Consider the following 17,743-nt stretch of genomic DNA (forward strand, 5'->3'; position numbering starts at 1 on the left):
GTTCTTCTTTCAGAAAAATGGAAATCTTGCTTAATCTTGAGGATCATCATCTTTAATCATCTTAATCATCTTTAATTTGAAGTTCCTGTAACATCTTAAATGAGTGTTGTGAATATGTTGAGCCGTTCTAATCCATTGTGTGAGATCCTGGCTGTGCAAGTAGTCTAGGCCCTGTGTGAAAAAGATCTGTTAAACATAATTAGATTATGGAATCGTCCTTTCGGATGCTTCCTATTCTAGTTTTCTTGCTACACTGTCTCGACCTCTGATGACACATACCCCCTTCGTCTCCAGAATTGTGTTCCCATGTAGAAGACTGTACAGTTATAACAACATAGCTTAACAACACTAGTCAAATGCATCGTGATTTGGCTGTAAACCTTAAGTGGTAATAGATTGTGGCCTTAAATCTAAATGCATTTTTAGCCCAATACTAAAACCATGATACACTTGAGCCAAAGGCTACAAAATACACCTTAAAATGTCAAAAAATAAAACATTTGAGCCGCTACAGATCATAGAATTCAAGAAGTCAAAAGCGTATAAGTGATTTGGAGAAAACGCATCAGGAAGTCCTTATCCTAGGCCTCACTATGAGTTGTGGTTTAAATTCTGATCATGCTGTAAACCAGAGTTTACATAGTGGTTGGATTTCGGAGTTGTGTGATTATTTTATTTCCGCTGTTTTCCCTTGACATTTGTCGACATATCATACCTACCTATATTACTTGTAAAATGCCAGAAAAAAATGCAGAGTTAGGTGGACTAAATCAGATTCTGCGTGTTATGTCTCGTTTCCTAGGGAAACATTTGGAATGTGAATTATTTGCCTTGCGTGTCAAAAGCCTCACTGAATAGTATTTCTCATCTTCTTCTCACCTACTCAGAGTGGGGCCTTGGAGCATTAATAAACTGACTTCTTTACTGTATGGAAGTCCTACGTCATAGGATTAGTGCTACCACTGCGGCTTTACAGAGAATGTTGAAGGCTTTTAAGATCACACCCATATACTTTTTTAACATTGAAAATATACCCCCGCTGTTCATTATAAGGATATTGCAAAGAGGAATTCTGAGTCCATAGAGGAACAAGGCCGAAGGCTGATTTTGTTCCTTAGTTCAAGGAACTCTAATGCACTTTTTAACCTACATCAGAAAGTATTATATTTCCACCATCATTCTTCCCACAAACCTCTTAAAGTCTCTAATTCCTTGCTCTTTGTATGAAATAGAAAGTATAGTTGTAGATATGGAGAATCAAAGCAACTCTTAAATGCAAAGTTAAACATATGAAAAAGCAGTGAGTAATACGTTGCAGAGAATCAGTGTAATTCTAATCAGAGTAAAAATATGTTTAAAATGAAGCTGTGGCTAAGAATGAGTAGTAACTGAGCCATTCTTTCTTTCCTGAAATGCACTATACACAAAACATAAACACATTGCCATACATTTCTCCTTCCTTTCTGCTGTTTATTGTTAATTTTAGAAACACAGATCATAAGAAGAAAATTCAGTTCTGGTTTAATTGTTCAAACTGAAGGTGCAACGAATGCTCTGTGACCTGCATTTAAACATGGCTACTGGCTCTGTCAGCAGACATTATGACATCACATTACAACTGTAATAACTTATTACAGTTGAAAGCTTTGTCTATAATAAGGAAATCAGAGACAGATTTTTACATTGGAATTGTAGGCTTCCAGGTATTATATGTGGGATAAAGAACCACATGTCATACATTACAAGGATATTGCAAGACAGAGGAATTATGTGACCACATAGAGGAATGAGGCTGAAGGTCGGGTTCATTTATGATATTATATTATATTTTAATGTATGACAGATGGAATTTTGGGCTTCATGCACAAAGCCCTTTTGATATTGCAGACCTGACAATTCACAAAATTACCATGGTTTGTAACCTCAAAAAGACTTTTCTATATGTACAAAAGACATTTTATGAGTCAGAAAACTCTTTCTGGTTCGTAAAATGGCTTTGCTAGCCGTGCCGAATTCACAAGCAGGAGGGGGTGTGAAATACTCCCTGACGTCACATCCATTTTCCAAATATTGAAAAACGTTTCAGGTAGAGTTGGCAGTGTTTCCATGACCATTGCCAACTGTCAATGAAACCTTAAAAAAAGAAACAAAAAAAACTTTTTTTAAATATAAGCACAGTCTTATTTTCTTTAGGAAAAATGGACTTCATAAAAAATATTTAACACAATCACAGACATAATGGTCTGCTGTCCCTTGCAGTCCGCCATCCCTGTGATTGTGGCCAATTACAAGTGTCGCTAATTGCGACCTGCCTAATGTATATTCATTAGGCAGGTCATTCTGACACCCCTTGCGAATCAGCATTTTGTGAAGCCACCTATAACTCCATAGGTTAATTTGCAAAAACTGAATTGATTCGGAAAAGAGTTGGCGCACAATTTGTAAGCACGTTTTGTGAATCAGTTTTCAGTGCACAACACTCTTTATTCCTTGGATTATACTACTGAATGTTGAGACTAGAAATATCAATATACACTAATATTGTGGACAGAATATTTAGGGACAAAATATTGAAAAGTAAGTGCATATAGAAGAAGTATTTACTTACACCTATATCGCCAAGGTGCATACACGTGGCGTTCGGTATAAAAAGTATATACTCACTTACCTTTCAATATTTTGTCTTTCAATATTGTGTCCATGAAATTTGGTGTCATAGAGATTTCTGCTTCAATCTTTTGGGGGAACACCCATTTCCTATATTACATGGTCACACCATTACCTTCTCCAAAACTGATTAAATCCTTGGTGTCTTGATTTTTCATGTTCCTTGTAGTAAAAGTAATACAAGCAGAATCTGTACTGTGAAATTAAATACACCAAAAACAGCTGGTAATGTTTACAGACAGATAGTAGGAGCAGTTTCAAATATGTTAGTTAAAAATGCTGTGGCATAAATTGTGTAGAAACATGTAGAGATTCAATCTTTCTTATAATGACGTATAGCATGAAAAGGGCATGTTGCCATGAACATTACCTTTCTGCAAGCCTTCTTTTAAATAAGACATATCAGAAGAAGAAAAAGCCAGTTCCCATTTTCGTTATTGAAACTGCAGTTGTAGTGACCTGTCTTTAATCCTGGTTGCTGGCCTCAGACACTGTGGCCTCAGAAGTCAACTGTAATAACTTATTACAGTTGAGCAGCTACAAAATTTCTTTATTGCAGGTGGCAAGAAATGTTACAACTCTACTATAATAAGAAACTTCCAGTTAGACCTTTTTACAGGGATTCCATGCTCCTGTATTATACATAGAATTGTTGATTGTAACAGTAAATAATTGAGGTGTTTTCCATCAAGGGGCTCTGCGTTACAGCAAATAGACAATGACACCTTGAGTTGCCCATGAAATGTAAACCATCCCTGTTACTCACTGTTAACTAGCTATGCTTTAATGGGTCACGTGGCCCACCCAAACCATTTGCCCCTGTTTGTAAATGCTCTACTGGGCAGAGTAGTATTGGAGTCATCTTAACAAAGCCTCTCTGCTCTGTCCCAAAAGTAAAACAACATCCTTTCCTAGCATCGACCACCCTCTGTGCCTTCCCAGCCTCCCATCCCAAAGCTGTGCAATAGCCAATGCTTTACTGAGAGGCTCTAAGAGAGCCCTGCCAGCGAAGTCTAGAAGTTCTTTATGACATAGCTACATTGGGAAACAACTTTTGTTTCCCACTATTGCTACACAATTGCAGTGAGTAACCAGCAGTCAGTAACCAATGTCATTATAGACATTTCCTATGGAAGCCATACATCACAAAATGCCTGTTCTCTCAATCTACCACCTTTGGCTGGCCTCACCAATTACTTGTTTCAATAGAAGAAGTAGTTTATAATTCAGCAATGGTTTTTATCTTGAATATACCTCACATAACTCAGTGACAATATGAAGTCTGCTACAGTGAGTACTTTGATTAACAAAATAGGTCCTATTACAGTTTTGCCTTTAGGCAGACTATGCATTTGCACCCGTTTTCTGAGTCCTCGAGGCACTTCTGTTTTAAAGATCCAAATATCAACATTGTTGTAGCCCCTTCTGTGACACCAGTAAGGTGGATGCACATTTCGTGCCAATGCAAACTGTGAGGCTTTACCTCATTTGTGCGTGGTGTGATTCCACTTAAGTGAGGGGAATGCCTGTGATCCTGCACCCATGCCATTTCACTGACACAGGCCCAGGGGCAAGCAGGCTCTTGGGAGGTGCACATAGAAAATTAGCACAACTTCCCCCAGGAAGCCTTTCGAGACAAAGTGCAGGGGCCCTAATGAGTAAGTAAAAACACCTGCCTCACTGGAATAAGGAGTTGTAGGCAGGTAGTGGGGAGGAGGGATCCCAGCCTTCTTTTTAAAATCAAATCATCTGAGATCAGGGAAAGACAGAGGAGTGGTTTGAAATGAGTATTCCATATTTCCCTGCTTCTCTGTCCCCATTACAAGCACAAGTTCACCTTGCAGTTTTTTTTAATACAACACATGTGCCTAGTCTGCACTGGGCACACATATGATGGACTGTGATCACTATTAATTTAGCAAGGACCTTGATAAGGACCTGTTCTCTGTGCAAGATGTGGTGGCAGGAATTTCAGTGGTCACCCTCCATGGCTCAGTCTCTCAAAATGCTTAGATTAGTAGGCATCCTCATTTTGAGAGCAGATGTTTCACAGGATTGTGGTGTGTGATCTTTTTTTAGACATCGTCTCAAAAAAGAGCACCTCGGGTGGTTTGAATTGATTGAAAATTTCCCATAAGGGGACGCTGAATGTGACCATAATTGTCATTTAATTGTAATTGCAGTTATAAAGTGAATACTAACTTTGACGAGGCATTGACAAGCTCTATGGTGAGTAGCATGCTACTCTGGAACCTAGGGTTAGTGGTTAATCTATAGGTATTGTCGGTTATTGGGACTAGTCATGTGCTCTTAAGAAAAAAACAGCATTCCAGTTGGCTGTGATCAGTAGCTGGTGCTATGTGGTTTCAGGAAAATGGTTGGTGAGTTAAATAAATAGGTTGGTGGGGTTAGGTATTGATAGGTTGCTGGTACAGGGTTTTAAAGAAGGAAAGATTGTGATCTATGAACTGTTGTGTCAGCCATATGCAGAATTACAATAATATACATCAAGACAGACATACATGAGACTGAGCGGAGGCTACACTCAGAAATAGAAGGCATACACAGGATGGAAGTTGAGGAGAGGGTCACTCTGAAAAAAGGACAGGAATCTCTCAGGAGTAAGTCAAGGTAAATTTTGCATGCAGGGGTTTGGAGTATAGTAGGAGAAGGCTTTCTGAAATCCAAGCAATCTAACCATGTAAGCTGTAGAAAGAAGCATAATATATATTGCTCAATGTCTGGGGACGAGTGCTTAAATAAGCAAGTCTGAGTGTGCACATAATTTGAACATTAAAAGCTCTAGCCTACTATGCGTCAATCCCAGGGCAGCCCTTTTAAACATAGTTAGGAGTATCCCAAGCTCGATACAGTGTCCATGCACTGCACAAGTGGAGGTGGTGCAAAAATCTTCTTTAGGAAATGGCTCATTTATTGGCCTTTCTTCAATTTTCTGTTTGAAAGGATGATTCACTCACTCACTAACAATTAGTTATTTAGCCCAGACTAAGAGCATCTAGCCAATGCAGTCAAATTGACACCTTGTTTTGTTACCTAATCTCATTCAAGGTTGTTTGTTTAGCCAGAAGAGCCATTGCAGATCTGAAATGTCCACAGTGTTAACATCCCAAGAGTTTGTTGTGTGCGTTTGTGTATGGCCATATGTGATACATGTAGTGTATGTTTAAGTGAAGCAAAGTAATGGCGGTCAGTAGGTCCATTTTGGATGCCACTGGATTATGCTTGTGCACAAAATGGAGGAGAGCTTGTTTTCTCAGCTAGTGGGAGCGTATTTTTTTACATTCATCAAGCAGACCTAGACACTGATGTGGGGACAGGAGAGACAGGGCTCCTACAGAAATGTGATCAGGTCCTTTTGCTGAGAGAGCCTACTGATAAGTCTTTCTTTAGTACTGTCACTTGGCAGTAGGTGGGGGTGATGGTTAGGACTGTAGTCGCAGTTTCTAATGGCGAGATGGGTCCTTTGAGTGAGGCCAGCTTTTTTCGCTTTTTATGATCACTGTCTGTGATGCTGTTGATATCCAGGTGTGGAAAATTCACATCTCTTTCTGCCACTTTTGTGGGTACTTCAGGATGGAGACTACCCTGTTGGGGGGAGCCTCACTGCACAAAGTATATTTCTGAAGAACAGCCTGAAGTGGCACCTGAAACACGAAACCACTCCAAACTGGTTCTGTGTTCCTAAAAATATAATAACACACCAGCTATTAGGTAAGCAGTACTGCTGAATTAATGTTCGACTGGAAATACTGGTTCAGAACATGTATGATTTATAAATATTCCCTTGGATGCAAGCATTTATTTTCGGGTATTAGTGCATTAACTTCATTATTTTTGCTTTACTGAATAAGTATCAACTTGAGTGCACTTTGGATAAAAAAAAATAATATATCAATCTGTTTGATGTTTAAATTCACTGCTGAATAAAATTGCTCAGAAATGTTGCATGATAATCCTACTTCTTTAAGAGGATGGTCTGTGCCAAAAGCCGCGTTCAAGAAGTTGGGCACAAGTCCGAGGACATAGAATTAGCGTCTTTAGATTGCAAGGGTATCAGGAATATATTTGTCAACACAGTGAAGCAAATTAAAAAACAGTAGATACACTAGTACTGAGATCACAGCATATTAATTACACAAAATACCACATTTCCATACACAATTTAGTAGAATAGAATGCTAGAAATGAATGATGCTTTACTGCCAGAGAGGCAGATTTACCTTCCAGTTTTGAATGAGCTTCAGAAGAGAAAGCACATTATTCATTTTCTACCTATTTAAGCCAAAGGACATCTTTAGAGACAGATCACTAGGAAGAGTGATCTAGTCTTGAAGCCAAGTCAAGCCAAGATCCAAGGCGGACACACTTACCTGTGAAGTTGGAGTCAAACATTAGCTAATGCTACAGATAGTTGTTTGGTTGGCAGTAGCAACCAGAGCAATGCTGTTGGTGCAACGAACCAATAACTGTGCTTGTCTTGCCTGAATTTACTAACCTTTCACTCAACCCAATGCAACAAGGTGTTGCGTGAAAGGGAGAGGGCGGAAATGCACCATATCTGCTGAAATATGGGGCACTTCTGCCCTCTCATTGTGTTGGTGCACTTCAGGTAACATAGTGCCAACGTAGGCACCCTTGTGCCGTGGTGCAACAGTGCCTGTGTTAAGGGCAGTATTGTTTTTGTGCTGTGTGCTGCAGAATGCAGCACAAAGAGGAAGTAATGAGGAAAAATTTAGATATTTATCCTCATTACACCTATTTCTGGTAGGCACACCATTGTGGCACAAACCCAGGTTTACTGCCTACAATTAATCTGGCTTTGGATCAAAATACATGGATGGATGATTGGGAACACCCGTGCTCCACCCATGTAATGCCTACCTGATGCAATCTAACACAACACAGTGCAAAGCTCTGCTTTGAATTAGTGTTTTTTTTCCCACAAAGGCACGCAAGGCGACGCACATCGGCCCTTGAATTACTTTGCCAATTTCGACTGGCATTTGGCGTCTAAGATGTAGCATCCCTGACGCAAAATGTTAGTAAAGATGGGCCCAAGTCTTTAAGCAACAGTGCAGAATAAGAAATGCCCTCTACGTCTATATCTACATTGTTACTTTTTGTCCGCAGCTGTGCTTCTAAATAAAATGGTAAATAGTTTTGTGTTGAGCACCGCATTTGGTTTAATCAGCTGTTAATGTAACCTGAGGCAATTTCTGTTTTTTTGTAACGTGAATTCCTGGTTAAGATTTGCTTGTTGTTATGCATTTCCCTTTTAATGCCCCAAAATGCTAATGTTGCTATTTGCATTTTTTCAGAGTCCTCTTTTTCCTGGTATGTTGCAGCAGTTCCGGTGGCAGCGGTGTTCCTGATTGCGGGTGCTATTTGCGCGTACAGGTGCAGGCGCGCAAGAACTCAGAAAGGCTATGCTTTAACTTCGTGCTGAACCGCCCACTCAATTGGACATTGAATTTTTAAAAGTGCATGAAGGCACACTTTCACAACAGGAAATATTCACAAGGGTAGCATGTGCTTGTGCGATGAGACGTGTTTTGCAGAAAGGAGCATTTAAGACATTGATGTTCTGGAAGAAAAATAATGAATGATTGTTTAAAAAAAAAACAAAAAACATGTTAGACTGTGAGCCAAAGGAATGCAATGCATGTATATTTTGTACTGATAATGACTTATTTTTATATAGCACCTGAAACAAGCACTTGTGCCATTGCTATGCGCTGTTCGACTTGTGAATACTACTTAAACGAAGAGTCCTCGGTTTACATACCTCATAAGGATGGAAGGTGAAGTTGACCGTGCCAGAATTCAAACCTGTGAACTGCAGACCAGTCCATCTCACTGCCTTCAGCTGTCGATATTGGGTTGTTTTTTGTTTCCCAGATTGTATAACATTGCACAACCGCAGTGGAATTTGGGGCCATATGTACGAACACTTTTTCCCGTAGACAAAGAATGGGTAAAAACCTTTGCTACATCTGGCCCTTGGTCACAACATTTGCACTGATACCCATGCAACACATTTGCACTTAATGATCATTTCAAAAGTTTCATTTTTCCTTCGGTCCATTGTTTCAAATGTTATTTTACACTAGTCATTGGGTTTGAGTGTCATTTCATTTGCAAACTTGCACTGCATGGCACAAAGACATTTCCAAAGGTTGGTACAAACTCTCCTTGACCGGCCTAATATTAAGATTCATCATTCTGCACTATGTAAAAATAGAGTCAACCCCTTTGTCACTATTTCTGCTGCTTTAGGATAGAACAACAGAGCAAACAGAATTGTATCTGTATTAAATATAATTTTGTGTGTCAAAAACAAGATCAATATCTATGATAGTTAATGTTTAGCATTGGTGCAAACTCCATGATCCCACCTTTTGGGTGGGGAAAAAAGTTGAGGCTAGTACCCCTACTTTTTTTCAGCTTGCACATCTTGAAATACATTAAGGGCCTGATTAAGATCTTAGCAGACGGGGTTACTCTGTCACAAGCACAACAGATATCCCAGACACTGCATTACGATTCCATTATTTTCTATGGAAATTGCAATACGGTGGACGGAATAACTGTCACGTTTGTGACAGAGTAACCCGTCCACCAAGATCTAAATCACAATCAGGCCCTTAACGTTCATAGGTGTTTGAAAAGTGCTTTTACAATTGATGCCAACATGTGGACATTTCCTCTGGTGTTACAATCCGAAACGATTCTGGGGTCTTTTCACAGGCAGAATGTCCTCTATATATGTACACAGTCAAACACGTGTCATTTTCAGGAACATTTATAATGTACTTGAAGACGTGTACCCAAAGTGTTATACAGATGTCTAAATAAAAGAATCAATTATTATATAAAAAATACTTATAATATTTCAAATTCACTTTTACCTGACTCTTGTAGCTGTCCTAACTATGTTGTTTCAAGGTTCAAATATACAGAATTTTGTTTTTTCTTTAGTGTTTTGTTATGGTATGATACAGTATATTATTGTCTTTTTGTGTGGTATGTCATGTTGTAGTATGCTATGTCATCATTTGTACAGCACACATCTGTCCTGCTCCTTCTGGATTGTGTATTTCCACATGCTCCCCATCCTATGCTGATTTGTCCATCCTTTCATATATTAAATCCATCACACAATCAAACAGAAGAGAATCCTCATCAAATCTGTCGAAAATATATAAAAAAATTGGAATGTTGACAGCTCCTTTGAAGACAACCGAGTGACAGATTGCCAATAGTGACTGGTCCCATGTTAACTTTTCTGGTTATTCCTCTTTAAAATAGAAAATGTGTCCTCAGTGAAATGTTCTAATAGTGCAATAGCCATTTTTTATATGTCCTTGCCTGAGACTCGGGCATATATACTAGAAAGTGGGCTTTTAATGACTGACATAGCCCTGGAAAGTAGGCTTTAATGGCTGCTAGCACCCCTTCTGCTCAAGTGCTGCAATAATTATTTTTACTTTTATTTTTCCCTGTTTAATTTACAGCTTTCTTCTGTCAATGGGTAAAGTATTCCAATGCGGCACTATAATACGCAGATGGCCATACCAGTTGTTATGTCAATTCCACCGTTTAATAGCCCTGCGCCTAATTTCTTCTCTCAAACTCTGGGAGACGGCATTTAACAACCATTACAGCCCTTGAACCTTTGCTTTTCTGTCTTATCACAGACATCATCAGTGACACTTACCTTAGTATCAAAGTAAATGGAAGATGCTAAAAACAAAATGCAAATAATCTGTGCCGTTTTTTCATGTGAGCAAGTGGTCAAGCTCTGAGTACGTGAAACATTTTCACAAGGTACATCACAGAAGAGGGATGGAGTTCAGATTAAGAGGGCATGTGTCGTCGAGTTGTTCAATCAATGACTTTGGATCCAGAGAACGTGGAACCAGATTATCTGCTCCAGCATTTATGGATTCCATGACAGTGCAGTGGAGCCAGTGCATTTTTTGCAACAATAGTAGCCCACAATAGACAGTGAAAAATTTCAGTCATGACAGTGAATTCTTTATTTACGCCAACTTTCAGGGTTGAGTTGGTGCAAATTCCATTGCGAGATTTTATCTGCATCAGCACAGTTCCATGATGTGTTCTGGAAATGTCGGTGCAAATTGCTGCTTTATTGGTGCAGTCCCCTGCAATAGTGCCCTGGGAGTACCAATGTTGACCTTCACACTCGATCACATTAAGTTAAGCTTAGAGTACGGAGTTCCGAAAAAATCAGCGCAGTGGAGAAGAGTTTTTTCCTCGCTCGTCAATGGTGAGTTGGTGACAGCGCAAGCAAGGAAAATCTTACTCAAGCTCACCACCCAGTGAGGTTTTTCAAAGCGAGCGGTCGCAGATGGTTGCGACCGCTCGGGTTGAGAAATCTTCATTTTGCATTAAGGTAGCTGCAGCTTGAGTAGAAAATCAATTTGAGTGGCAGAAAAGAAGCAGCGCCCTCTTGCACTGCGCAAGGAGACGTTCACGCTGATTTTTCTGTGCGGGACGCACTAAAAATCAGTGCGAATAGTGTGACCTAATGTACTCTGGCGCTTGCAGAACTATGCGTAGCGCTGCAGAGTTTTTTGGGCACTTCACAGAGCTCTGTGTAGCGCAACTCTGTGAACTCAACCCAGGCCTAATTACAATACATCCCTGTGTCTCAGTTCCCAAATGTGACAGCACTGGGAATGCTTTGAAATGGCATAAATTCTGTTTTGACCCCCATTAGAGATATTTGGACACTTTAAGTACCTGCTACAGGGAATCAGGTAACTTGCATGGTGCGGGATGGTCACTTAAGGCCTCATTATGTCCTCTCTTCTAGTCACTCGAATGGCCTAAGTACATAGAGTTACTGACACCGCAGCACCAGTTATTCAAGGGGGGCAGAGTTCCCATCGATTACAAATGGGACACTGAGGGAGACTTTAGCAATGATCAATTACCAGGGGAACTGGTAATCTGGGGCCAGATGTAGCAAAGGTTTTGACCCATTCTGTGTTTATGGGAATAAGTGTTTGTACATATGGCCTCTGGTCCGAATTGTGTCAGAACACAGAACCACTCAGCCACTAATCTGATAGCTGCACCGAATAGATCTCACAAGAGCGGCGTGGATAATTTTTCCATCTCGCAGCCCTCCCGGGGAAAACAAACAATGGGAAACTGGTGGTTCTGGTCGCCGAGAAGCTTCAAGAAATGTAGAATGAGGTTCTTGAAGTGTTAGTTTCAAGGAATTCAAAAATGAAATATCACAAGTTATCTCAATATATGTTATCCCGAGATTTCTCTTTCCCCTTCTCTCTCAGTGACACCCACATTCAGATCACCTTTGCTTGGGTAATGTTTCAGAGAGGTCTTTATTTTATACTTTGACCGGCAACACAGGACTCATTTCAATTTACGCCATTATCACCATAAAACACATAACCAACAAGCCCTCCTAAAGTTCATGGAGAGTGAAAACAGACTAACATGTCATAATAACTATAGCAATTGGCATAAATAAAATACTATTGGCTCTCTTAATTTGTGTAAGCAAATGACGAACTTCAAAGTTAGTCGCAATTTAAAATTTAGACTGAGGGGGTCATTCCAACCCTGGCGGTCGGTGATAAAGCGGCGGCCAACCCACCAACAGGCAGGCGGTAAAAAAAATGGAATTCTGACCCTGGCGGGAACCGCCAACCCAGCCTGCCACTTTAACACTCCGACCGCCACGGCGGGACAAACAAACAGCGCGGCGGTCACCGCCAACAGGCAGGCGGCAGACAATGTACCACCCACCCTATCACAACTCACCAATCCGCCACCTTTTCCGGGGCGGGAGCCCCGCCGATAAAAACACGGCGGAAACAGACTACGAACGGGAAAACGCTCACCTCTATACACTCCACGAGGAATCAGAACAGCATGGAACCCGAATTAAACATCCTACCAGCTATGGTCTACCTGCTCCTCTACCAGGAGCACGAACGCCGGCGCAGACGACAACGGTGAGTACTGCACCTACGATACAGGGGAGGGGGGAGGAGGAAAGGTTACAGGCACACACATACGCGATACACCCCCCCCCCCAAATACCTACACACCAATGCAGAGCAACAAGTCAGAGTGACACCCCCCAAACCCCACGGAATAATGCAAAGACAAAATAAAATGATCATTAAAATTGAAGTATATTATAGCACATTTGAAGTAATGTGAAATATGAAATATATAAATAAAATAAATAACATCATAAACAATATATACATAGGCCAAAAGTCCGGCACATTTTGGCAACCTTCCATTGTTCGTGGGCCAATGTGCATAAACACATGGGCAAAGCCCACACACGAGACCCGATTCCATTGGAGAGAACACTGCTGGGGCATCAGATAATAAAACTACAGGCACCTCAGGGGGAAGGGAAGGGGGGGCACCTCAGCCACATAAGTCCACGACGCCAGATCCACGAGGGGCCTCCATGCCCACTGTACCATCCTGGGGAGTGCCAAGCCACAGTCTCTCAAGTCTAAACAGTGGGTGGATTGCCCAATGCTGCATCCTGGGGAGTGCCAAGCCACAGTCTCTCAAGTCTCTACAGTGGGTGGATTGCCCACTGCTGCATCCTGGGGAGTGCCAAGCCACAGTCTCTGAGGTCTAAACAGTGGGTGGATTGCCCACTGCTGCATCCTGGGGAGTGCCAAGCCACAGTCTCTCAAGTCTAAACAGTGGGTGGATTGCCCACTGCTGCATCCTGGGGAGTGCAAAGCCACAGTCTCTCAAGTCTAAACAGTGGGTGGGTTGACCACTGTTACATCCTGGGAAGTGCAAAGCCACAGTCCATCAGGTGGATTACAGACTCCACTGGTTATGGAGGAGGCATGGTGGCCAGAGTGCTTCGTGAAGCCCTGCCCGACACAGATCCGGCCCTGCGAATGGGCCAGCGGTGCTTGACAGGAAGGGCCCAGCAGAGCGGTGCTTGAGATGAAGGGCCAAGCAGAGCAGTTCAGAGACGGCGGTGCCAAGCGGAGCGGTGCTTGACAGGAAGGGCCCAGCGGAGCGGTGCTTGAGAGGAAGGGCCCAGCAGAGCAGTTCAGAGACGGAGGTGCCCAGCGGAGCGGTGCTTGACAGGAAGGGCCCAGCGGAGCGGTGCTTGAGATGAAGGGCCCAGCGGAGCGGTGCTTGAGATGAAGGGACCAGCGGAGCGGTGCTTGAGATGAAGGGCCCAGCGGAGCAGTGCTTGAGAGGAAGGGCCCAGCAGAGCAGTTCAGAGACGGTGGTGCCCAGCGGAGCGGTGCTTGACAGGAAGGGCCCAGCGGAGCGGTGCTTGAGATGAAGGGCCCAGCGGAGCGGTGCTTGAGATGAAGGGCCCAGCGGAGCGGTGCTTGAGATGAAGGGCCCAGCAGAGCGGTGCTTAAGAGGAAGGGCCCAGCAGAGCAGTTCAGAGACGGCGGTGCCCGGCGGTGCCCAGCGGAGCGGTGCTTGACAGGAAGGGCCCAGCGGAGCGGTGCTTGAGATGAAGGGCCCAGCGGAGCGGTGCTTGACAGGAAGGGCCCAGCGGAGTGGTGCTTAAGATGAAGGGCCCAGCTGAGCGGTGCTTGAGAGGAAGGGCCCAGCAGAGCAGTTCAGAGACGGCGGTGCCCAGCGGAGCGGTGCTTGACAGGAAGGGCCCAGCGGAGCGGTGCTTGACAGGAAGGGCCCAGCGGAGCAGTGCTTGAGATGAAGGGCCCAGCGGAGCGGTGCTTGAGATGAAGGGCCCAGTGGAGCGGTGCTTGAGAGGAAGGGCCCAGCAGAGCACTTCAGAGACGGCGGTGCCCAGCGGAGCGGTGCTTGACAGGAAGGGCCCAGCGGAGCGGTGCTTGAGATGAAGGGCCCAGCGGAGCGGTGCTTGACAGGAAGGGCCCAGCGGAGCGATGCTTGTCTTGCCGGGGCCCTGTTCAGCGGTGCTTGTCATGGCGGGCCCTGTTCAGCGGTACTTGTCACGGTGGGCCCTGTTCAGCGGTGCTTGTCTTGGCGGGGCCCTGTTCAGCGGTGCTTCTCACGGCAGGCCCTGTTCAGCGGTGCTTGTCACGGCGGGCCCTGTTCAGCGGTGCCTGTCTTGGCGGGGCCCTGTTCAGCGGTGCTTGTCACGGCGGGCCCTGTTCAGCGGTGCCTGTCTTGGCGGGGCCTTGTTCAGCGGTGCTTCTCACGGCAGGCCCTGTTCAGCGGTGCCTGTCTTGGCGGGGCCCTGTTCAGCGGTGCTTGTCACGGCGGGCCCTGTTCAGCGGTGCCTGTCTTGGCGGGGCCCTGTTCAGCGGTGCTTCTCACGGCGGGCCCTGTTCAGCGGTACTTGTCACGGCGGGCCCTGTTCAGCGGTGCCTGTCTTGGCGGGGCCCTGTTCAGCGGTGCTTCTCACGACGGGCCCTGTTCAGCGGTGCTTCTCACGGCAGGCCCTGTTCAGCGGTACTTCTCACGGCGGGCCCTGTTCAGCGGTGCCTGTCTTGGCGGGGCCCTGTTCAGCGGTGCTTCTCACAGCGGGCCCTGTTCAGCGGTGCTTGTCATGGCGGGCCCTGTTAAGCAGTGCCTGTCTTGGCGGGGCCCTGTACAGTGGTGCTTGTCTTGTGTTCCTAGGGAACCAGATCTGCCCAATATTCCCCGCTCAGTCGCCATCCGACCTTTCGCTTGCGGGGCCCTCCTGTGCTGGAGTCCTGGGCCCGTGGGTGTCCTCCGTCACACCCCAAATGGGGCTGGTGGGGCCCTCCTGGGCAGCTCGCCTGCTGCCGGACTTGTCCGCCCTGCTGCCCTTGCCCTCCTTCGCAGAATCTCTGGGGCCCTTGCCTCCCTTTGTGGATGTGCCAGGTGACGGGGCAAGGCTAGTGTCCTTGGGGGCAGCCGTCTCAGGCCTGTCGCGCCGGCCCTTCACTTTTTTGGTTCTCTTCCCAGGGGGTGGGCTGGCTGCCCCCTTGCTGCTGGCCGATGTTCCTGCCCTAGGAGCTGGTGGACTCCAATAGCCCTGAACTATGGTCCTAGTAGATGCAGGGCTTGTGGTGGCTGAGGTGCTGATTGGAGTCTTATGAGATGGAGGGGGTGGGTCAGTGGTTGGAAAGAGGTCAAGGTTAGAAAGTAAAATCAATTTAGAAAGACAGGGACGGGTAGTTGTAGTGGGTATGGGAGTGGAGGAAGAGCATGTGGTTGTAGGAGAGTCAAGTGTGCTGTCTTTGGGTGCAGGTGCTTGTGACGGAGGCTGTCGTGAGGTGGATGGCTGTTGGGTGGGTGGCTGCCTGCGTTTGTGTGGTTTGGAAGAGGGGGTGACAGACACAGTGGGAGAGGACACAGGGGACGTGTAAATGGCAGTGGGGGTGGTGACTGCACGTGTGCGGAGTGTTCTGGAGGGTGTGCTGATGATGGACGTACTGGCTGATGGTGGTGTGCATGCAGGTGTGAGTGGAGACGTCACAGGGAGGGAGGAGGGAGACGAGGAGGAGGGGGACACAGAGGAGGCAGTGGCTGTTGGCATGTCTGCATGTGGATGTTGCTTGGGTGAATGCTTGTGTGATCTGTGGTGCTTATGTCTGGATGAGCTGCCCTTGGGTGTTGAGGTGTGTGCAGGCTGGTCTGTAGGTGTAGCTGGGATAGGCAGAGGAACAGGGGAGTGGGACTGGGTGGAGGGAGTTGGAGGAGGGAGGCTGGAGACAGGGACAATGGCTGCCGTCAGTGCTGAGGCCAGAGCATTGAACGATCGCTGATGGGCAGCCTGACCCGAATGAATGCCCTCCAGGTATGCATTGCTCCGATGCACCTCCCTTTCTACACCCTGGATGGCATTCAAAAGGGTAGACTGCCCAACAATGAGCATCTGGAGGAGGTCAATGATCTCCGCACTGAGGGCAGCAGGGGTAACTGGGGCAGGGCCTGAGGTGCCTGGGGCGAAGGAGATGGCCGGCTTCCTGGCCGAGCGGGCACGGGGCGAACGCTGAGGGGCTGCTGGGAGGGCGGAGCTGGTGCACTGGGTGGCGGCTGTACCTGTTGTAGCGGTGGGCACGGATGTTGCCGCCACCACAAGGGAGCTCCCTTCCGAGGACGTGTCGGTGTCGCTGACGTCTCCACGGGTCCCCGTTGTGGAGCTCCCCTCGCCCTCCATCTCACTGGTGAAATCGGAGTCGGTTGCATGGCCCTCCGGGGCCATGTGAGATGCAGCTCCCTTGTGCGCCAATGCCACTTCTCCTCCGCCTGATGATGCTAATGCACACATGAACAGGAAGACCAAAAAAAAGGGGGGGGAGAAGAAATAAAGACATGTTGAGTGCATGCATTGGCGACACCGTTGGCGGAGAGGAGAGACACAGAAGCCCACTGCACTACACCGCGCACTTGGGGTACACTACTCAATCACTGGGACATGGCCTACAAGCCTGTGGACGACAACTGCACACATAGATGACACAGGGCCATGAATAGCTGTACTAGGCACCCTACAGAGGTGGGGGGCGGGGGCACAGGGCCATGCCTCACGGAGGGGCCTAGCCTACAGAAATCGCCCTGGCCTAGGGATACCCACAGCCCTCCTCCCCCACCCAGGCACCTCCACTGCGCGCAAAGATAGCAGAATGTGCTGGTACTCACCCCCTTGTGTCTGCTGTGATGTCCTCACGCGCCCATCCAAATCGGGGTAGGCCACCGCCAGGATCCGGGACATCAGGGGGGTCAATTGCCGTGTGGCACCCCTCCTAGGTTGGGAGGCCATCCCCAGCAGTGCCTCGGCGGTCTTTCTGCTCCCGCGGCGGATGTCCTCCCACCTCTTGTGGCAGTGGGTGCCCCGTTTGTTGTGGACCCCCAGGGCCCGGACGTCCTTGGCGATGGCACGCCAAATGTCGATCTTCTGATGGGCGCTGACCTATGTGACATGTACAGGGTGGGAAAAGAAACATCATCACTTTTCTGCATGGTCGATGTGAGTGGCCCCCCCTCCCCAACCTTACCGTGTGGAACATGCTCTCATCTGTCGTGCGATGCATTCCTCATTCGCTCCCCTCACCACCATCGTTCATTCACCCCACTCAACCCAGGCATTGCC

The 17,743-nt window shown here is 46.0% G+C and overlaps 1 protein-coding gene across 1 annotated transcript in view; it reads left to right on the forward strand.

Annotated features, from left to right (window-relative positions):
- The window catches only part of IL1R2 (interleukin 1 receptor type 2), a 76,248-nt gene extending 66,239 nt beyond the window's left edge, over nucleotides 1-10,009 (forward strand). Inside the window, exon 9 of the mRNA XM_069204427.1 lies at nucleotides 8,007-10,009. Coding sequence (XP_069060528.1) covers nucleotides 8,007-8,134 — 128 coding nt within the window. The 3' untranslated portion in view covers nucleotides 8,135-10,009. The remainder of the gene's footprint in view (nucleotides 1-8,006) is intronic.
- Nucleotides 10,010-17,743: the final 7,734 nt, after the last annotated feature.

Source organism: Pleurodeles waltl, chromosome 8, assembly GCF_031143425.1.
Source record: "Pleurodeles waltl isolate 20211129_DDA chromosome 8, aPleWal1.hap1.20221129, whole genome shotgun sequence".
NCBI classification, from domain to species: domain Eukaryota; kingdom Metazoa; phylum Chordata; class Amphibia; order Caudata; family Salamandridae; genus Pleurodeles; species Pleurodeles waltl.